Source organism: Kryptolebias marmoratus, linkage group LG5, assembly GCF_001649575.2.
Source record: "Kryptolebias marmoratus isolate JLee-2015 linkage group LG5, ASM164957v2, whole genome shotgun sequence".
NCBI classification, from domain to species: domain Eukaryota; kingdom Metazoa; phylum Chordata; class Actinopteri; order Cyprinodontiformes; family Rivulidae; genus Kryptolebias; species Kryptolebias marmoratus.
The window spans coordinates 6,205,847-6,227,101 of record NC_051434.1 but is presented as its reverse complement, the minus strand read 5'-3'; the positions used below and the strand labels follow the sequence as shown (position 1 = coordinate 6,227,101).

General features: G+C 42.8%; 3 protein-coding genes across 4 annotated transcripts; 2 read left to right on the top strand and 1 right to left on the bottom strand.

Annotated features, from left to right (window-relative positions):
- The first annotated feature begins 812 nt into the window (after positions 1-812).
- On the top strand, positions 813-5,678 carry LOC108241009 (transmembrane protein 42). Its single transcript, XM_017424895.3, has 3 exons — positions 813-1,067; positions 1,926-2,072; positions 2,308-5,678. Exons 1-3 carry the CDS (start codon positions 891-893, stop codon positions 2,452-2,454), a joined length of 471 nt encoding a protein of 156 aa, XP_017280384.3. The 5' UTR covers positions 813-890; the 3' UTR covers positions 2,455-5,678.
- On the bottom strand, positions 1,181-16,055 carry zdhhc3b (zinc finger DHHC-type palmitoyltransferase 3b). 2 transcript variants are annotated; one of them, XM_037975689.1, is made up of 7 exons: positions 15,690-16,055; positions 12,955-13,286; positions 12,075-12,199; positions 11,036-11,132; positions 10,879-10,960; positions 10,017-10,147; positions 1,181-1,327 (listed from the first exon to the last, which is right to left on the bottom strand). In XM_037975689.1, the coding sequence occupies exons 2-7, from the start codon at positions 13,255-13,257 to the stop codon at positions 1,292-1,294; spliced, it is 774 nt and encodes a 257-aa protein (XP_037831617.1). In that variant the 5' UTR covers positions 13,258-13,286; positions 15,690-16,055; the 3' UTR covers positions 1,181-1,291. The 2 variants fall into 2 exon arrangements, with proteins under 2 accessions (XP_037831617.1, XP_017280360.1); XM_017424871.3 differs by lacking the exon at positions 1,181-1,327 and adding an exon at positions 6,377-8,620 and having other exon boundaries at positions 15,690-16,054.
- Positions 16,056-17,128: 1,073 nt separating this feature from the next.
- On the top strand, positions 17,129-20,142 carry exosc7 (exosome component 7). The gene is made up of 8 exons (XM_017422065.3): positions 17,129-17,286; positions 17,417-17,518; positions 17,693-17,787; positions 18,464-18,629; positions 18,939-19,009; positions 19,091-19,214; positions 19,290-19,445; positions 19,958-20,142. The coding sequence occupies exons 1-8, from the start codon at positions 17,230-17,232 to the stop codon at positions 20,060-20,062; spliced, it is 876 nt and encodes a 291-aa protein (XP_017277554.1). The 5' UTR covers positions 17,129-17,229; the 3' UTR covers positions 20,063-20,142.
- Positions 20,143-21,255: the final 1,113 nt, after the last annotated feature.

Sequence of the window (21,255 nt, the reverse complement as noted above, 5' to 3'; positions counted from 1 at the left end):
TTTTCTCTTATGTTATCTCATAAGAGATTATCACAGCAGACTTAGTATCTCATTATTTCATAATTAGAACTTTGGTTCTCACATTTATAAGATATTATATCAAAATTATGAGATGCTACATGATAAATATGAGATAGTATGAGTCATAGTTTTGAGACAGTATCTCATCATTCTGAGATGCTAGGACATAATTACGAAATAGTGAGATATTTCACAAAGAGATAATCTCCAAATTATATCATCTCACAAGAAATTATGACAGCAGACTCAGCATCTCATTATCTCACAATTATGACTTTTCATATTTATGAGATACTATCTCAAAATTATGAGATGCTACATGATAAATATGAGATAGCATGAGTCATAGTTTTGAGGTAATATCTCATCATTCTGAGATGCTAGGTCATAAAAAAACAGTGAGATGATATTTAATAATGAGATAATTTCCTAATTATATAATCTCATAAGAAATTATGACAGCAGACTCAGAATCTCATTGTCTCATAATTATAAGATACTGTCTAAAAATTATGAGATGCTACATGATAAATATGAGATAATGAGATAGCATGAGTCATAGTTTTGAGGTAGTAGCTCATCATTGTGACATTCTAAGTCATAATTATGAATTGATATTGCATAATTATGACTCAGATGATCTTTTTTCTCCAAATTGGAAGAGATTGGGCTCTATGCGCATGTTTGGAGACACCGGCATTGGAACTCCATTTCCCAGAATCCCACCTGAGCCTGGCTGTGACTGCCGCCTGCCGGCTGACGGTGGGAGGTGCAGGGAAGATGTTCTCAATGACACAGGCAGCAGAAGCAGGACCTCCAGCAGCAGACATGTAAGAAGCAGCGGAGCGGAGACGGCTGCGGTCACCGCCATGTTCCCGGGAGTCTTCTATGCACTGCTGGCGGGTTTCCTCGGAGCCGTGGCGTCGTCGTCGGCCAAGCTGTCCCTCGGAGCCGACTACCTGAAGGGGGTCTGTGAAACCGGACTCCGGACGTGGGGGGAGCAGCGGAAATTCAGGCAGCCGGACGAAACTACAGCCTGCGATCGGGTGAGTCGGAGTTGGGTCGATTATTAACGCGGTTCGGAGGTCTGGGGACGAAGTTGGACCCGGGGTTGTCCTTCCTCTCCGCCTTCCTGACTCCCTCGTCATCATCACCACCATCATCAGCAGCAGCATCACAGCTGCTGCTCCCTGGGATGCTGAAGGACGCTGCAGCTCACACTCACACACACACACACACACACACACACACACACACACACACACCGGCATCACCAGTGAGTCAGGCTGCTTGTGTGACCTTCCACCTGCAGACAGACAGGTGTGTGTCAGGTGAGCCAGATTATCGGGCTGCAGGTGGTCACAGAGGAAGATTAAAGCCTCTAATTTACATCCAATGCCAGGTCTGCCTGCGTCATACACACTTCACGAGGCGCTTCAGAAGGAAAATCTTGTATCTTTTGTAAAAACCTGTATGGAGACAATTTAAAGCGTTTCTACGTGAAACTCTTCTGGCCTTAAACTGAGTTCAGTTCATTTAACAAAGCGCCATCTTCTCTCGTGGCGCCGTACAAAAACCATCCACACACACCAGGTTTAAACACTGATAGGGTCAAATCTCCCATCCTGAGCAGCAAGGATGGCGACTGTGAGAAGGAAAGACTGCGGGCGGCCGTCTGCCTGGACCGGCTGGGGTTAGAGAGGACAGGAAGGAGACAGAATGGCTGATCCAGGTCATTTTAAGCTATTTCCAATCGATGGAAACGCCCAGATTTTTGGTTTCCATCAAGGTAATCTTCATCTCCCATGGTCCCCTGCGTACCATCAGGGGCTTGTTTTCGTAAAGCGTCCATATTAGGAGGTTCACCTGGATGTGCACCTTCAGTTCTCTGCTCATTCTTCCAGCTCCACATCCCTCTGAGGCTGCTGTGCGGCGGGCTTCTGTTCACCTGCAACGCCGTGATGTGGACCTTCCTCGCCAAAGCTCTCAGGTACTCCTCTTCCTCCACCCGGACCACTGTGACCACCACTGCCTCCAACTTCGTATCTTCCGTAAGTAGAAGCGCCAACAAGTTTCCTCTTCTTTCTTTTCATCTTTTTGAAGTCCTTGTGAAAGACTTTACACCCAGACTGTTGGGGATTAAATTAAATTAAACAACCTTTTATTCCGTCTTCCTTATATAAGCTGCCCTATTTTAGAAAGTAGGCTAATTTATCTTCAGAAATTATTCTCCAGCTGGGTACCTCCATTTCAGGCGTACCTGATTTTGGTCTCCTTCTGTTCCAGGCGTTCCTGGGCCAGCTGCTCTTCGGGGAACCCCAGATAACACTGTGGTGGGTCGGGATCTCGCTGACCTTCTCGGGCCTGCTGGTGCTGCAGAGGGTCTCGCCGCAGGACAGGCATCGGAGCGCGGCCGACGCGAAGGACGAATAGCGCGCTCCGGGCCAGCACTCCCTCCGATTTCACACGACGCCAAAGACGAGCCGAGTCCCGACGGGCAAACGAAACGACACGCTCCCAGCTCTGCGGCGACAGGACAAGAATGAATTTGTTGTCTTCCAGCCTCGTTGCGTTATTCCCCCCCGACAGCCGGGCGGTCCAGCCTGACTTGTGGAGAAAAGCGAAAAGGATCCCAGAGTTCAGCTTCTTACAAAGCTCTGAAATAATCTTTAGCAACAGCTTCGCAGAGAGGCAGACATTGTTTTAGCTTTAGGGAAATCTGGCAACTAGAGCACAAAACTCACGAGCTAAAACGACGACGGGACAGTAGTGCGATACTTTTTTGGGGGAAATAACTCCGTGTGTTTCTTCGCAAAGAGTCTGATGGGAGAGTTGATACCATTCTCATGTCTACAGTAAATATAAAACCACAACAAGCGAGCACAGAAACTCTTTTTTTTTTTTTCAATTCGCTGCGTGTTGTTGGACGGCAGAAAGCGAGCCATTAAGGGCCACGGGAAGTAGGGGTGCGGGACATGCTGCAGCATCCCCAGATGCATGTCAGAAAACAACGCAGGCTTCGTTGCATTTGTTTAAACTCTGTTAACATCAGAATGTTATTGGTGCCGAACCGACGCCGGCTGTTCAGGTGGAGGTGATGGACGACGCATGGAGCTGACTAACGTTACACAATTACAACCCGTTAAATTAGGTTTTTTAAAAACAAAAGAATTTGAAGCAACTTTGGCCAAATTAAGCTCATTCAGTCTGTTAGAAACATGAGTTTTAGGGGATTAAAAACAAAAACAACATGTTGTATTAAACAACCTGCTGCTCGTATCGGAGCGAACAGGCAGCTGGTGACGCCAACCATCAAGTCAGCGAGTTTGGTTTAAACTTTAAACGTCAGCGAACCAAATCCGTCGCACCTCTGCTAAATATTTTAACGCAACTGCTCGTGTTTCACCTTCGCATGCAAACCGCTAGCTGCACCTGGAAAATAGATTAAAGTTGCTGTTTTACGCTCAGCTTTCTAAAAATTATGTTTAAAAAAAAACGTTTTCTCTCTAAAAATGTCCTAAATAACTACATCTATATAAAAGGCTCTGAAAGATATCATTTCACCTGGAAACACTGTGAAAGTCACTCAGACATTTCTGCCTTTTAATCATCTTATTGTTGATTATTTAAAGAAGATAAAAGTCGCTCTAATTAATCAGCCAGCTGATCAATCGGTCTACCTTTAATTCTAACAGTGAAGGCATCATCCTCTGGAACATGATAACAGACATGAGAGTGGTACCAATGTTCTCATCTGCACAAACAAAACAAGATTTAAATTCTGAACCACACGTTTTGAACTACAGCCCATAAACTGTGTGAGGAGCTCCAGTGAGGTCATGTTGTCTCATGGGCTCAGTATTTTGGCCGTCGCCGTGTTAGCGTCCTGATCATGACTAGAAACTTGAAGGAACCGCTGAGATTCACGAGACGGGCACAGAAAAGCTCCAACTCGCAGCTGAGGTCGTGAAACCACAGGAGGAATCTGCAGAGGTCACAGTGGAAGAGACGAAATCTGGTCATTTCTCCTTCAAACCAGCAGGGGGCGACCTTACCGCTCGCGGTCGCCCCCTGGTGGCCATGAGGCAGAATGCATTTTGTTGATGGGAGCTCTCCATCTCTGGAGGAGGGAGATCAGACAAGAAATACACAAATAATTCAGTTAAACTTTAATCTGAAATTAGTTTTATGGCTTCGTACACAAACAGCACCATCCGTGGCTGCGGGGATTATCAAACACCGTCAAGCATTCTTTAAATTTAATTCATTTTATGACACTCACTGTAAACACCTAATATCTCATTTTATTTCCGGTGCTGTTTTAAAAGGATGGGGCTCAGCTAACTGAAGGGTACTTTTTATTTTGATAAAGTAACACCTCTTCTGATGTAGCGCTGAAAGGCTCATCCTTTGTGACGGTTTGCTTTTTTTTCTTGTTTCTTTCTGGGTTTTACATTTCTGTCATTCTTCCGCTTGAACTTTGGCTCATGGCCGTGACAGATACTGTACTACGAACCTAAGGCAGCTGCTCGTCTTTTGCACGGATGCGTGCGTGTTTATACAACAAAGAAAAGGCTGAATAAATCACACCAAAGCCTCTTGGAGCATCAGTCCACATCGAAGCGTTAACCTGTGAACCGTTTTATTGATTTTGTGCAGCCTCACTGTCCCTAAGGTTGCAGATAAATGGACGACTCTGACTTTCTGTCCATCTAAACATTTTTTCTGTGCTTTATGATCCCGTTTGGGTCGTGAGGCGTCGGAGCCTTTTTCCAAGCAGCCAAAGGGCAAAGGTCAGGGGACACACTGTGACGTATTTACCATTAATCGTGAAAAAACACCATTTTAAATGTTGAATTTGCATAAAACTGCATGCTAAAACCTGCTTATCGAACAGTATTTTAACACTAGGAGTTGTCGTTTTGGATGCGTAATAGAAATGCTTAACGGTAGCTTTGTCTCTTTGCTGTCAGATCCCGCAGCAGCGATGCACGAACGCGCCTCGCAGGTTCTGGATCAGGGCGAGCATTAATCCCTGACAATGTGACGTCACAACGGCGGTCCCCAAAGTCAAACCCTGATGAAGCTTTTTGTTAAAAACGGTTAAAAAAAGCAAAGTTTTTATACTTCTGTGGGTGTTACTTTGCGAGGTGGGAGCTGAAAAGCGCGGGCGCCACCGTGTCAGGCGGCGTTAGGCTCCTTAAAGGCCCAAATGGACCTTTAGTGCTCATTTTCAGACTGGGACAACCTGCTGGGAATAAATAACCTCACTGCTCCCACAGACCTGCAGCCTAACCCGGCTTCTGATTGGCTGACAGTGTCTGTCATCCTGTCTGAACATGGTGTCCAAGCAGCCATCTTGAATCTATCCGTGCACGTTAAAGCCTGAACAGCATGGATCCACACAGACGCGTAGCTTTAGTACCAACCTGACGGCGGGAGCGACCTCAGTTTGGAGAAACTGCTTAAATCTGAGCGGACTGATGAGCTAACGGCTAGTCTGAAACAGCAGGCGGAGTCTTGCTGCTCTGAGGGGTTAATAAAATGTCTCACAGTTCCTGTAAAACATTTGTAGGAGAGCCGACAGCATTAAGGTTGGAAGAAAGTGTGTGAATTATCCTCTGAACCAATTATTCAATAAACGTCTGATGACCAAATTTTCTTCCTTCTGCTCGTTAAACTGGACTCAGTCTGAGGGTCGCTTCTCTCATTTAAACCACTACTTCTGAAAAATTATATTCTTACTGTAAATAATAAGTATTATTAGTTATGTTCATGTGTTTCTTAACAGCAGCAGTGAATTTAAAACCAGGATATTTTCCTGACAAACGAGCTTTGAAAGCCCAACCATTTAAATCTGGCTCAGATTAACGACTAAATTCAGCTAATTGTTTTAAAAACAAGGCAAAACTGCAAACTACAGTCAGTTTAAAGAACACAGGTTTGATTTAGAGATTAACTTTATCTCATTTAACTTGTTCTGTGTTCACTAATGTTCAAAATTATACATTAAAACTCCTTTTTTTCCTTCTGTGTGATTAAATTTTACATATAGAGTGCATACTGAGCACCAAATCTTTATATGAATTATATTTAAGGAACCCAGTGAACATAAATAAAACTAAAACAACCTAGAAAATACAAATAAATATATTTAGCAAGGACACTTTTTAAATAAATCCTACAAAAACACAGATTTATGTTACTTTTTTGTGTGTAAAGTTTGTTTTAATGAATATAGAACAAAATAACAGCAACATGCTAACCTTTAAAGGAAGAATTCAAGAGGTTTTTTTTTTTTAATAATGTATTTTACAGGACACATTTAGACTTCTCAGTAAAATGATACCCAAAATGTTTGTTTGTTTATGCAGTTTTATTGAATTTCCCCTTAAACAACACAATGAAACAGAAAGAAAAACACAGAGTTTCAGAAATCTGACGTTGAAGAGTCTGTTGCATCTCAACAGAACGGCGAGGATTATAAAAATAAAACCATTTAAATGCCTGTAAGACAACGTGATTCCTGACGACTAATTCTTCCTGAAACGTCCATCTTGGCAACATGTTTGTTTCTTTGTTTGTTTGTTTCCTCTCGGAGTCTCAGCTCGGAAAACAGCGACGGCGTTTTTAGTGTTAAATACTTTCTGCGTGCATCTGATCCACAGGGCAGGAGGTCAAATCTGTTTTTTCAGGCCTCGACAACCCTTCTGCTTCGACACGATTCTGACAAACTGGATCATCTACAAGCAGATTCCATCGACGCAGAGCAAGAAAACAGCAGCCCGGGTCGGTGAGCTCAGAGCAGAGAGGTTTTACCGCCGGCGGAGGTCGGCGAGCAAAGAGACCAAACGTTTACGGTTCTGAGATGATCAAAAAAAAAAAAGAATCCGATTTAACCACCAGAGCATCTCCGGGTCTGAACACACACGGCTCTGTCGCATAGATTTCCAGCAACGAGGCAGCATCTTACCTGCTGCAGATAAGAACCAGGAGCAGCCTTGGAGTTTTTCATTCTGACCGGATTAATGAGCCGAGTTATCGCCGCTTTATCGCCCTCCTCGTTCCGTTTTATAAACCGTTCTGTTGCTTTAAGTTTTGCATTAGACAGTTAGATCTGCAGAAATATTATAATAGTCCTGATGGAGGCGCCACAGACTGCATAATGAGTGCTACAGCTAGCTGCCGCTACAGTTTGTCTCTGTGTAAACTGAACCAATATGAAATTTATGGGATTGCAGCTGGTTTAAGGCTGCAGCAACTCACTTTGGTCCCGCTCCGACTAACTGTCAGAATTAAACCGTTCCGCAACCCGAGGTGGTTCATCTACAGCAGGTAAGATACTGACTGCCTTTTCCACAGATCCCACCTGTCCCTTACGACTGAACCTAAAGCGCCGGAGTTAAATTAGTTTGAAGGTTTGGAACAAAAAGTCCCTCAAATCTGAGCCGTTAGGAGCAGGCGGAAGGTGGACGGGTTATTCCAGCGTCAGTCAAGCCCTCCTCGTTAAAAGGTGTTTTATTTTGGCGAGATCGTCTCTCGGTTCGGCGCTTCTGAGTCCTCAGAGTCCCGAGGATGAGGACACGAGAAGCTGAACTGCTCTCTGGTTGGTTTATTTCAGTCCCCGCAATAATCCGAACTTTAAAACTAACAATTCTGCAGACGGCGCCGAACTTAACCGGGTTGTGATTCTGGACTTTTTGTGTTTGTTTGGGCTGATCTGGAACCAGCCACAGCTGCTAAACTTATTACTGATCACCGAGGTTATTGCTTCAGCATCTCTTAGTGGATTTCTTGCAAAAAAAAACAACAAATCAAACTCCTTAAATATGGTTTGTTTCGATTGTGTGGCATGCAAAAGGAGGCGGAGCTTTCTGCGAGACAAAGAAAACTTTATAAAACTCCTAACCTGAACCATCAAACGAGGCTGGAACGATCCCCACAGGCTGGGACGGTCACGTTAAGGCAATAAATAAGAAAAATCAGATGTGAGCTGTTCTAAGGCCAGTCATCTCCAGCAAAAATACATCAAATTAGGAGAGAAAATATTGTTTACAGGAAAAACGGAATAAGGTATTTGTCTCCTGGAACAAAAAAATAAAAAGATCTGGACTCCAGTTCACATTATTTCACCTTGAAAGGAAGGAAATGATCCGACAAACTGCAGACGATTCTCCAGCGAAAAGAGCTTCTGGTTTGATTTGTTTTGGGTTTGTTTTTTTTTTTTTGTTATTCCTCTCAACTCGTCAAGTGCTTCTCGTCGAACTGAGACGGTTCCTTTTTGCACGTACAGCATCACTTTGTTAATCTCATTCAGCACCGAGAAGGAAAAAAAAGACACTGACAACATAAAAGACAGACACCAGAACCCCCTGAAACAGCCTTAATTCGTGACGGGAAAGAAGACGAAGTGGTTAAAACGAGTTCGTGTCCGGCCGGCTCACACGATGTACTGGTAAATGTCCGCCTTGCCGTGGTCGGGCGTGGCGAACGGGCTGAGCCAAGCTATCGAGAACGGGTGGCCAAACACCACCTTCATGTTCATCCACTTGGACTTCTTGGCCCATCTTCTCTCCTCCTTCTTCAGCTGCTCGATGCCCTGCAGAGGTAAGGGTGCGAGGAACATCAGCATCAGATGCTCCGGCGGGGAAATTCATCCTTTTAGCGTCATAAATCAGGCGCAAGTGACTCGCCTAAACTCCGACAAGCTGCACTAACAAAACCGATAACTGCAGGCTCCATTACACGGAGACCGACTGAAATAGATGATCTTTGTAGTGAATATAATGGCGCCGTGAGTCATCCTGGTGGGTGGTTCGAGCAGAAAATGAACCGATGTCGAGCCTGCAGAGGGGCTGGAAGCTGATTACCTCCTCCAACTTCCATCTACGCTCCGACTCAGGGAGCAAAACACTCCCGTTAGCCGTCCTCGTCTCCGTTTCATTTTGGGAAAACTCAAACCGGTTTCTACATAAACTGAAGGACTGAAGGAGGCGACGCTCAGAGTCGAACCCAGTCAGCTCTACGAGTGGCTGCGGTAAAAGAGAGGAGGAATTTACTCCGAGAGCCAGAAAGATTTGTTTTAAACGAGAACCACGGCGGCATTAATGGCTGCTGTGAAGTGTCACAAGTACAGCAGCGAGCTGTCGATCGGGGTTTCTACGTCAATTTAAAGGACGTTTTTCAGCTCAAAGTACAAGTTTTTCTTGTAAATTTACACAAAGTTTGGAGCTTTGAGTTTTATTTTCTGTTGGCTTTAAATACAACAGAAAACAAACTTGAACAGAAGGGGGAAAAAAGGACACGAAAACTGTTTTTTTTTTAACAGTTTCCTTATAATAATGATATTTTACCCATTGGGTTCAACTGTTTTTCAATAAAACTGTTAACAGGTGGACTGATGTTCCCATTTAGAGTCAAATAAATAAATCTGGACCCAACTTTGACCCACTGACTGTGTACTGGTAATAACCAGGACGTAACGGTTCGGGTTACGTCCGTCACAGGTGATCACCGCTCCTGCAGCGGACTCAAACACTTAAACACCGGCGGTGTCCGGTCCTGGTCCTGGAGCGGCCTCAGTCCTGCAGGTTTTAGGCGTTTCTCTGTTTTGAGACACCCGATTTGAACCAACGAGTCATTATCAGCGTACAGTTTGAATATCTGCGCTGATAAAAGCATCTTTTAATCTATAAAACCCTTTACCGCGTGCTTTCTTTCCCACAGAGCGACAATCAAAGCTGCTGCCAAACAACGAGAACGGGAGTCTGAGCAGAAATTCTTTTTCCTCTTTTAGAAAATGGATTAAAATTTGGAAATATTTGTTTTTTTTACCTATCCAGACTTGGAAAACACTAAATCCAGACTTTAGGACTGCGTAGATTTTAACTGAAGCAACAAAAAGTGCAAGAACTGTTTCCATAGAGCTGCCTGGATGCTCTTATTATAAGAAACGTTGTCGCAGTGGAAGCGTTTGGTGTTTTAGTTTCACTCACCGTCTCGTCGGAGCAGATGGAGTGGACCTGAGTCCCGAACATGACCGCGGTGAAGATGAGGAAGAGGAGGCCCTCGAAGCTGAGGAGGATGAGGAGGATGACGGTCGCTGGAGGAGAGAAGCCGCTGCACTCTGGACGGAGGGAGAGACGGCGCGTTAAAACCCGGCTCATGACTCGAAATTTGCTTTTCAAAACGACATTCGGGTTAGGAGTCGTAAATTATTCTTGTCATGTTTACTTTAAAGACAAATCACAAGAGCAGCGGATAAACTCCTTGAATAAAGATACAGATTTACATCTTACTCGCATCTTAACTTCTCAGTCATATACGTTTAACATGAATTCATGAAACTATTCTCTTCTTTCTTATTTAACACTTTCATCATTGCCACCTTCTTTTTGTCTAATTAAAAAAACTGGACAGGATGCAGCTGGATCAGTTCTGCTGAGGACTCTCTTTGTTTTCATGACAAACATCATTCTGATTATTTACAGACTTCGTGTTGTTTTATGTAGTCAGGTCGTCGAATCTGAAGAGAAAAACATGAGCTAAAAACAAATAGATCCAATGTTTGAGTTTCACAAACCTGATCATCATCAGTCAAAGCTCATATGAGCTGAAATAAAACTAACTAATGTCTGTTTTAGTCTAAATGAGATCCGTTTGACTGAATGAGCTTTGCCCTGTGCTGGAAGATGTTTAAAACTAACAAAAGAGAAAATAAGCTCTTTAGGAAAATGTTTATTCAGGCAATAAATCAAAGAAAAGTTGGATAATGTTGTAGATTCCAACACAAACAGCTACACTATTTTAATCTTTGTTTAAAGTGAGAAATCAACAATCATGTTCTGTAAAACTTACTTCCCCAGTCGGCTTCAAAGCAGAAGAAAAAGTGGAAGGCCACCATGATTAATGCGTGGAGGGATATTAATGCGATGTACATCTGAAAGCAAAGGAACGAGTTTTAGTTCCTTTCAGTGTGACTGTTTGATGGCTGCACGCGCTGAGGAAGACTCACGGTGAAGAGCACAAAGTACTTCTGGTTGTTTTCTCCGACGCAGTTGTTCACCCAGGGACAGTGGTGGTCCATCTTTCTGATGCAGCGTTTACAAACACTGCGAACAAAGACGACAAAAAGTGAGGCGGCCGCTCCGAACGCCGGGCGTCTCGACGTGACCCCGAGCTCCGGAAATCAGCACAAACCCCCGTCGGTCCTTCCCGTCACGTCACGTTTTCAGGAGACGGATACGAGGACCCCTGGGAGTGCTTATTTATGTGGCAGTTTTACAGCCGAGGGGGGCAACGTTTCATTTATGGCATAACAAAGCAGAAAGTTCCACCGTCTGCTTTGTTTACGACAAGCTTCCAATCTGAAAGGCAAGTGTCTCCGAAAAAAAGCACAAAAACTGTTGAAGTTTTGCTTCTTCCTGCCCCCTTTTTCTGACATGTTGCATGGGATCTGTGTGTGTGTCCATATAAATGGGTCTGTATACATCAGGGGAGGCCAATTCTGGTCCTGGAGGGCCACCATCCTGCAGGTTTTCCTTGTTTCTCTGCTCCAACACACCTGATCTGAATCAGTGGATGATTAACAGGCTTCTGCAGAACATGAAGAGGTGATTTAACCACTGAATCAGGTGTGTTGGAGCAGGGAAACAAGGAAAACATGCAGGATGGTGGCTCTCCAGGACTAGGACTGGAGACCCCTGGTATACATGGATATGTCTGTGCAGATTGGTGTGTATCTGTTCTGTAGAATTATTTATATTGTGTGTGTTTAGTTGGGGTGGAGGCATTTGCTGATGTGGACTCATTTTTGACATGTCTGGAAATAAATAAATAAATAAAACTGCAGTTATCATCTGAAGTCTAACACCTCCCGACTCAACTGCCTTAAGATTTAATTACTCTGAGGTGTTTCATGCCTGGAGATCCCAGAGAGACACTCGAGCAGCCTCAGAGGGAATCCCTATTATCGAGCTAAAACACACACACACATGTACAGGCGAACCTGGAGAGGTGGTGCAGGAGCAGACACAGAGCAGCCTCAGACCTACCTGCAGTGGTGAGCTCGGTCAGGCTTGATGCTGCAGCACTTGGGACACTTGTAGACCACCTGACCCGGCTTCAGCTGAAGGCTCTCGATGAATTCTTTGGTGGCGTTCCCTTTGGGCACAGCTCCCTGTGGAAACAGGGGAGGGAGGAAAAAAAAGATGTCAAAAGTCAGTCGACTTTTCCGCCACTTAGGGTCGTTTCTTTTTTTTTTAATCCACCAGGGAGACATTTTTAAAACGTCTGTTAAACCACCTCAAAATAAACAAGACGAGAGCTTTCCTTCACCTAAAACAAGCAGCAGCTACAGCAGGATTGGATCAAGTTCCAACTAATTGGATCAAGACAAAAAAAATTACTTTCAATTTTACGTGTTTTGCTGTAAACTAGTGGGCACATGATCCAAAAGGACTTCAGCCCAGAGGTTATTTCTTTATGATGTGCTGACGGTTAAAGGAAATTATATCAGTCTGTTTGACCTTTGACGTGCTGCAGAGCCTAAATATGAAGTGTCGTTAAAAACAAAATTTAATTAAAAACCTAAATGGTTTAATTTCTCCTCCGACCTGCAGATGCTGTCAGGTTTCAGAGACATCTGTCTGCTGTTATTTTTTCTTATTTTAAATAACAAAAAACTAGATGACAGGAAACGTTTGGTGGCTAAAACACCAAAAAAAGGAGTTTATTTTAAGAGCTCTGCTTATATTTTATAACCCATTTATTGAAGAAAAGTCACAAAGTTTGTCGTGACCAGTTTCATTAAGGAAACATTTACTTCAAAACGTTTTATTAAATCTGTTTCATCGCTTTGAATGCCTCACAGACTCCCTGTTAAAATGATCCCTGACACAGACTGAATTAGGATTATGTCTTAATGCGGCTGACCGGGTCTGTGCACATGGCCTTGGCGTGGGAGGCGAGCGCGAGGAAGGCGAGGCCGTTGAAGAGCACCCCGTTGAAGAGGCTGTAGACCACGTTCTTGGCCGGCAGCAGCATCACGAACACCACCACGAACTCGGCGTAGAAGACCAGGAACCAGGTGATGACGCTGCACGTGATGCCGCAGCCGTCGCGGATGAACCACATGGCGTCCGAGCTGCTGCGGGGCGGCGGCGGGGCGCAGTGCTCGGGCTTCAGGTAGCCGGGCTGCCGCTCGATGTCTCTGGTGCGGTGCGCCGGGCTCTTCATCCTACACCACCCGTGGCTCCGACCGCATGCTGCGAGGAGGAGAGAGTACGTGGGTTAAAGGCTCAACTGATCGCTGAATTTCAAACACATTTTAGTGAAAACTAATTCTGGTGCTTAAATCGTAGAAAAGCTGACATGTTTCTCTGAAACGCTGAGCTCACACAAGCTCTTCTTGTCTTATTTGTATTTTTCTGCACACTTTGCAAGCTAAAGGTAGTGACTCTTATTGTAAATTTACAAATAAAAATAGCTCAAGTTCATGTTGGTTGCAGTGGAAGCTACAAGGAGCCACCTGCAGAGACCTGGTTTAGATAAATAACTGTCAAGAAGTTGGTTATAACAGAGCAGGAAGCCCCTCATGAATACAACTAAAACTTGTATTTGTGAGGGGATACAGGATGTTTGATGCAGGCAGGTTCGATTTAAATGACTCCATCGGGAACCAGCACGTCCAGTTTGTGGCCTGTTTGCTGAAACCCACAACAAAAGCACAACAAACGATCCACGGTGAAACCGACTGCGACTTATTCAGACACCGGAACGGGTCTACGGCGGTCTCCCAGCGACAGAAACTTCTTCACACCTGTTAGACGGAGTGGACCCGAAGCAGAAAGGCTTCGGTTGGAGGAGGAACCGCTGCATGCTGGGAGAAAAAAACGGATTTACGCTGCAGCGCCGAGCCGACTCTAAACATTCAGACAGTCACTGATTTATGAGCATGTTTGACAACCTGCTGCTGGAGAGACAAGGAAGCTAACAGCAACGTAATACGGCTTCCTTTAAAATATGGCAACAAGCAAAGATTTCTGGATAAAAACCTGATCAGACCAGGCCTGACTGGGCGGAGACGCTGTGTTTAGTCACTTGGGACGGTTTCCTTTTGTCAGGAAATTCAAAAAAAAGGGAAACTACAAGATTAGCAGCATAACTGTGATGTAAGAGTCCTAAAACGATGACAGCGACCACCGTCTCCAAAATCTAACCGTGCCTTTAAATAACACGGAGGCCGCAGGTTGGCCAGAAACATATGATCTCATGATAAAACACACACAATTTAGAGCTGAAAGAGGGACTAAAACTGGAGACATGTTGTAACCGTGGGCTTAACTGGGGAGGAAGAAATCTAAAATCTAACTAGACTATTTAGACACGTCATAAAATAATTATCTGCAGTTTTTATTACTTGGAGGTAATGTTCTGTTGTGTCTAAAACAAAGAAACCAGACATGAAATTATCTTTACCTGCAAAGCGGGAACAGAAAATGGGAAAATGGGAAAAATTATAAACACAACAGTAAGGTTTAGATTTGGTTTTGTGAACAGAGATGTTTTTTTCCCATTATTGAACTACTCATTGTTTAGTCAGTTATATGTAATGGATTTCACAGAACTTTTAATTTAAATCATCATATAGCAATTAAAGCAACACATCATAATGATGTTTATGTCACTTTTACTTATTTCACTCTTTTTGTTTGGGGTTTATTTACAGTCCAGACTGTAAATTAATCTAACTTACGCTTAAAGTCAAAACCAGGTGTTCCTTTCTAGGTTTAAATTAAAAACATCTGATTTTGAGAAAGATATCCTTAGTTATTTTATCGCAACTTTAATTTAGTAGAACCCTCGGTAACCTAAAATCGGATTACTTCTGCTCCTACCTCAGCCATTTTCGTGTCATTCTTTGCATCGTTTTCCCACAAATAAGACATTAATCGCCGGTTATGTGCAGATCCTGAGCAGTTCTGGTTGCTATGGGGAGATTTAAAGTGTTTGCATGGGTCAAACATGCAAAAACAACATCCATAATCATGCCAGACTTATGGTTTAACAGCAGAAGAGTGCTTTGTAAAAGGACAGGTTTTACATTTCAGTCATCACCAACTCTGACTGAAGACTGTCTGTTAACACTAATATTAGTTGCAGGGCACCGTAAAGGAGTAAAATCTCTTAATTGTGCTTTAAAATGATCTGTACATGTAGTGATATATTGTAAAAGTAGACAACCAACCAACTTGAGTCACTGAAATGACTCAAAATGAACTAAACCATTCAGCTCTGGTTGAATTAACTAGATTCAGTGAAACAAAAATATAACAATAAGTTCAAAATGAGCAGCTTAAAGGGGATAAGAAATTAAAAATGTGTTGGAAAAGACTCTGAATCGGAGATATGTGTCAGAAAGCTTATTATTTTAATAATTAAGCTGGTTTTAGGATGACTAGTAAAGCCTAAACAGATAAAAGTTGACTCTGTGGGTACATTTAATTGATTTTCCTTCATGTTTTTACATAAAATTGATCTCTACCGGGAAGTTCAGTGGCAGGATGAGAGCTCAGGACATCTGGATTTCCAGCAGTTCCTGGCTGGAAAATGACAACAAAAATGTCCCTTTATTCTTAAGGAAAACTTGTATCTGTTTATCAGCTCACCTCTCAGTCTCCCGACTCAGTCGACTAGTCTTGAAGTTCCTTTTTGGGGGAATAAAAACACCGAACTGAGGTCACTGGTCCGCTCCGCTCCGCCGCGGTGTTCGTGTTAGCTCAGCCCGGGCTAACCTCACCGATACCCGGGGAGCCGCTCCTAGCTGCTCCCGCTCTTACCGCCGCCTCCGTTTCGACGAGGGACTGATTTGTTAATTAATTAAAGGGGAGAGCCATAAAACTGGATGTTGTTTCGGTACTTCCAGCTCGGTAATAGCTGAAAAAAAATGAGCTCTTTGCGGGGAGGAAGACAACAGAACGGGTCCATCCAACCCGGAAGCGCCGTCTCCCGCCTGAAATGGGCCAGTTTGCCCTGAGCTCTGTCTGTCAGGCAGCTACACGTTCACTCCTGCCTTGGTGACCCACTGCGACCATTAGTGTGACGAATTTCCGACTGAAACTCACATAAAACCATATGTAATGCCAGAAAACCATATCACAATTTATTTTATTCAAAATACAAAGGAGACATCTACATATCCTACCAGTCGACAGATGAATGGAGTAGATCTATGGTTTGTTTCTCAGCTTTTCCATGGCACCCACACACATTTGTGGTCAAATTTTACATTTTAAAGACAACATATTATAAAACAGCCATTTTCAAGTACAGCCCTGTTTAAAAAGCTCTAATTACACAGATCAAATAGTAATGTGATGTGATGTAAGGCAAATGGATATTACAGGCCAACAAGGCTTACAGATTTATCTGAACTCTTATTGACCAAGAAATTTGGAAAATAGTCAGGAAAGCTTTCTTTTATCTTAGCCTGTATGATAAAGATCAGTTCAAAATAGAAACAATGAAATTAAAACAAATAACATAAATTTAGTCTCACAGCCCTATTTGCATTTATTTTCTCTATAGGCTGTTCATGGATATGGATTTGTGTTCTGGCTTAAAGGTTTGTGCTTGTATATTTAAGAACTGATATAGATAAAAAAGGATCTAAGGAAAAATAAGAACCACAAAAACTGAATGTTCACTGACAAACAGTATCTGAATACTAAACCTGTAGTTACAGCATTCAAACAAAAAAGGTCCTAAGTTTTATTTGTCCAGATTAGTGAACTCAAGCTGATTTACTCTAAATGTAACTTAAGTTTGCGTCTAATTATTTTGTCACATGAATAATATAAAAGGTTTCATGTGAGAAGAAAGTATCAGTGTACTATTAAACAAACTCTTAGCTTACATAATCACAAAAACTAACTAATTCTCCATGATTTGTTCAATAAAATGATAACAGATAAGTAGCATACTCTGTCTACGTTTCAGTTTTTAAAAAATTCTACTACTTTTGTTGTTTGAAGTAAAGTAAAGTGTTTAAATAGCTCTTTTGAAACAAAACACGCTGCGCAGCGACGCTGCAGTGCGAGACTTCCGGGTAGGCGGCGGTCATGCGCAGTAATGTCCCCAATCTGAAAGGAGAAGAAGAAACCGTAGAAGAAGAGTCAAAACACACGCGCTGCGAGTGTTTCTGCCAATATGGCAACGGTTCAAGTTAGCGAAGCTGAAAAAGTCTACATCCTGCACGGCATAAGGGTGAGGTTTCAGCTTTTAATCGAGCCATGGAGTGAAAATTATCGCGACAGATTATAAGTTATAAGTTAGCTTCGAGCTAACTTTCGAGCTTCAAGCTAACCTCTTCTTTCTGTTGGTTTATCGTGATCAGGATGATTTACGGGTGGATGGAAGAGGCTGCGAGGACTACAGACACATGGAAATAGAGACCGATGTGGTGTCCAACACAGACGGATCAGCTAAAGTCACCTTGGTAATGATAATCAGCAGAGTTTCAGCTCCGCCATGTCACCTAAATGTAATCAGGAGAGCTGTAAACAATCCCCTTCAACCTGCACACGCTGGATATACGAGCTTATCTGAACATCACTGTGTGTTAAAATGGCATAAATGTTCATACCTTCTTGTCTTCCGTTTGTCCTCTCAGGGACACACAGCAGTTCTTGTTGGGATCAAGGCTGAGATTGGAAAACCGAGGCCCATGGTACCAAACGAGGGATACCTGGAGTTCTTTGTTGACTGGTTGGTGCAAAGTTTACTGAGAGTTTCCCCACAGAAATTATTCAGTTTAAGTAAGATTTCTAATAAGGAAGAAACACAAGTGCACTCAATACAGATCTACAGATCGTTTTGGTCATTCATTTCCTCTTTAATGCCTGGGAAATAACTCAACATTCATCGTTTAAAGACAGAAAAACAGCACAGTTTTGAAGTGTTTCCATCTTTCACCACATAACTTTTGAATAATCAAAAATTCCTTCTTACAATTATATATTAAAAAAGCTTCATCATAATGTTTTTTATTTTAAAAAAAAGACTATTCCTTTTTCCATCAGTAAAACCCGAATGAAATCAATTTCAAGGCAAGTTAAAGCAACTCATAAAGCTTAAAGTTAAATAAAAAGCAGTTAAAACTGAGTACAATAATAAAATATGATGTGTGCAACTAAAACTAGGCAGCTAAATGTTTTATATTGCAGGGAATCTGTGCAAAAGTTATTAAAGTAAAGGGCTGAATATTAAAACTTATGTCAGGTTTTGTGTAAATTTTTCTGAAACTGTTTAATAATTTGCCACTAGGAGGCGGTGTTGTCACCATAACACGGACATCCACCTCCTTACTTTTATTCCATTATTCCATTATGTCTTGTTTTTTTCACAGACCTGCTCTGTTGTTGTTCCTTTTTTCTGTCACCAGTTCGGCCAACGCAACTCCCGAGTTTGAGGGCCGAGGAGGCGAAGAGCTGGGGACGGAGCTGAGCAACACGCTCTACAGAGTCTTCAACAACAAGCACAGTTTGGACCTGAGGAGCCTCTGCATCAGTCCCGGAGAGCACTGCTGGGTGCTCTACGTGGACGTGCTGGTGGGTGGGAGCAGAAAAAAACAGTTCTGCTTGTTTTTTGGTTCTTCACACAACGGGTCAGGCCTCTTTTTGTTGGATAAAAGAATTCAGTTGGTGGTTCTGGGTGTATAAATCAGAACAGTTTCTGCTTTTTTAAGCAATCGGTTATTGAGGTGATCAGATGTTTGGAAGTTATTTTGTGTATTTTTCTTTGTTTCATTAATTCTTCTTCACATATTTTCTGTAAACAGATTATATCTGTTTGTTTGCTTCGTTGCAGAATGCTTTGAGTTAAAAAAGATGAAATCTCACATTGTGTTCCCTCCTCAGCTTCTTCAGTGTGATGGAAACTTGTACGACGCCATGTCGGTCGCCATCAAGGCCGCTCTCTTCAACACAAAGTGAGAATTGGTTTTTATAAATAAATCTTTTTTTTTTCCAGTGAATTAAAAAGTAAACAATCTGATCACCTCGCCCGACAGAATTCCCAGAGTTAACATATCATCGGATGACGAGGGAGGGAAAGAGATCGAGCTCTCCGACGACCCGTTCGACTGCATGAGGCTCGACGTGGAAAACGTCCCCTGCATCGTGACTTTGTGCAAGGTGAGCTCTCCGCCGGGCCCGCGGGTCGGACCTGTCCTCGCGCTGGTATTAACCAGCGTCTGGGTGTCCGTGCAGGTGGGACACAGACACGTGGTGGACGCGACGCTGCAGGAGAAGGCCTGCTCCGTGGCGAGCCTCCTCATCTCCGTCACGCACAAAGGAGCCGTCACCTGCGCCCGGAAGGTGGGCGGCGGCAGCCTGGACCCAGAGAGCGTCTTCGAGATGACGGAGGTGACTGATCACACATCAGGAACTAACATATTTTACTTTAATTTAAATAAAACACACACAGGACCGTTTTTAAAAAACGAAATCGCAGGTTTTTCAGTAATAGAAACGTTTTTGTGGGGCTATTTTGAAGTCAAATTACTTCTACATTCAGTTTTATTTCATTTGAATTTAAAAGGCACAATTTAAAATCATCCAAAAATAAATGAACATTACTTGAACGAATGCAAATCACCCAGTTTTCACAGTTTTGGTAAAAAAAAAATCTGTGTGAGATCTGTCAGTGCTCAGAATTCATGTTTTATATAACCCTCAGCTACTACCACGTCTAACAGGTTAATTAAAAACTTCAAATATGTATTTTTTTAAAAAAAAACAGTTTTTGTCCTTTTTCTCATCGATGGAGTATTGATTCTATAAAACATCTTGCAAACACAAGTCCCTGGCTGGTGTTTCTCACGTGTTCGCCCCTGCCAGCAGATGTAACTCCGCCGTGTTTATTCGTGTGTCTGCAGGCGGGGAAACGAGTCGGGAAAGCTCTTCACGCTCCGCTCATGGCGCTGCTGCGGCAGGAAGAAAGTCTGGGCATGAAGAGACACAAAGTTGGCTTTCTCGGTTAAAACCTCCTCTTTCTACTGTTTGTATTTATGTACACGTGATTTTTTTTTAAATTAAATTAAAATATCTTATTTGTACACTGTGGTCGTCTTTTTTGTTTTATAGTGTAAATATTAAAGTTTTGTTAAATATTCAAGGGAAAGAAGCTCAACTCCTGTTAAAAATAGTGACATTTATTCATATTTGTCAGCCTTGTTTTCAGGTTTAACACCGAGACATTCAGAGTATCTCTGTGTTTTTCTTCCACACCCTTTTTTTTCCCCATCTATAATTGGTGGAGAAAATGATGTGATGCTAAACTCTGGTGACACTCCAGACCTGAACCGGGTCCACTTGGGGCTGCTGTGACATTAAAGCACCGATTTCGGCTTCTTCGCATAGTTTTGTGTTTGCCACGTGTCAGCAGGGAGTGAGCGCAGTGGAAGAAGTCTGGATCGTTTCCACTTTTCCCCTCAGGCTGTTTAAAGGCGTCTGCACAGGCTGGGAGCAGACGGGTCCAAGACAAACTTCTGTTTAAGGCCACTAAAATAAAACTTACACGGCTAAAGCTCATCTTTTAACTGCAATTCTCATAAAAACAGAATGCAGTGATTTACAAATCTCACAAACCCATAGTTTGTTGACAATAAAACGTTAAAATTATTAAATGTTCAAAGAAAATTTCCAATTTCTAAACAAAACTTATTTGAATTTTATGGCAGCAGCACATCCTTAAGGAGACGGAGGCAACAAAAGGCTGTGGTACGAATAAGAAACGGCAGGAGGAGCGTTTTATAACTAATTAGGTTAATTATCAACAAGTCTGGGTGTAAGAAGAGGCTGAACCTCTCCGAAGTAAAGATGGGCAGAAGTTCACCTGTCTGAGAAAAACTGTCTGAAAAAAGGTGGAACAATTTCAGAAAAATGCTCCTCAGTGGAAAATTAGAAAGACTTTGAATATCCTATCATCTGGAGTTCATAATATCAAAAGTTTTCAAGAGTCTGGAGAAATCTCTGCTCTCAAAAGGCAAGGTCAAAGGTCAATATGGGAACGCCCGTGACCTTCGGGCCCTCAGGGGTCTGGTTCTGTTCTGGATGATCTTCCACAGCTCACCATCCTGCTTAAAGCTCTATCAGGCAGAGAAGAAGCCAGATGTGAACACCGTCCAGAAAAGCCGCCATCTTCTCTGAACCAAAATATTTAAAACGGACCGAG

Excerpts from the sequence above, each read along its gene's own strand:
- LOC108241009 (XM_017424895.3), top strand. The coding sequence starts at position 891 with ATGTTCCCGGGAGTCTTCTATGCACTGCTGGCGGGTTTCCTCGGAGCC. Across the intron at positions 1,068-1,925 it reads AAACTACAGCCTGCGATCGG|CTCCACATCCCTCTGAGGCT; the intron begins GTGAGTCGGAGT and ends TCATTCTTCCAG. Across the intron at positions 2,073-2,307 it reads CCTCCAACTTCGTATCTTCC|GCGTTCCTGGGCCAGCTGCT; the intron begins GTAAGTAGAAGC and ends CTTCTGTTCCAG.
- zdhhc3b (XM_017424871.3), bottom strand. The coding sequence starts at position 13,257 with ATGAAGAGCCCGGCGCACCGCACCAGAGACATCGAGCGGCAGCCCGGC. Across the intron at positions 10,961-11,035 it reads AGTACTTTGTGCTCTTCACC|ATGTACATCGCATTAATATC; the intron begins GTGAGTCTTCCT and ends CTTTGCTTTCAG. Across the intron at positions 10,148-10,878 it reads CTTTGAAGCCGACTGGGGAA|AGTGCAGCGGCTTCTCTCCT; the intron begins GTAAGTTTTACA and ends CCCTCCGTCCAG.
- exosc7 (XM_017422065.3), top strand. The coding sequence starts at position 17,230 with ATGGCAACGGTTCAAGTTAGCGAAGCTGAAAAAGTCTACATCCTGCAC. Across the intron at positions 17,788-18,463 it reads CTGGAGTTCTTTGTTGACTG|TTCGGCCAACGCAACTCCCG; the intron begins GTTGGTGCAAAG and ends TTCTGTCACCAG. Across the intron at positions 19,446-19,957 it reads GCGTCTTCGAGATGACGGAG|GCGGGGAAACGAGTCGGGAA; the intron begins GTGACTGATCAC and ends GTGTGTCTGCAG.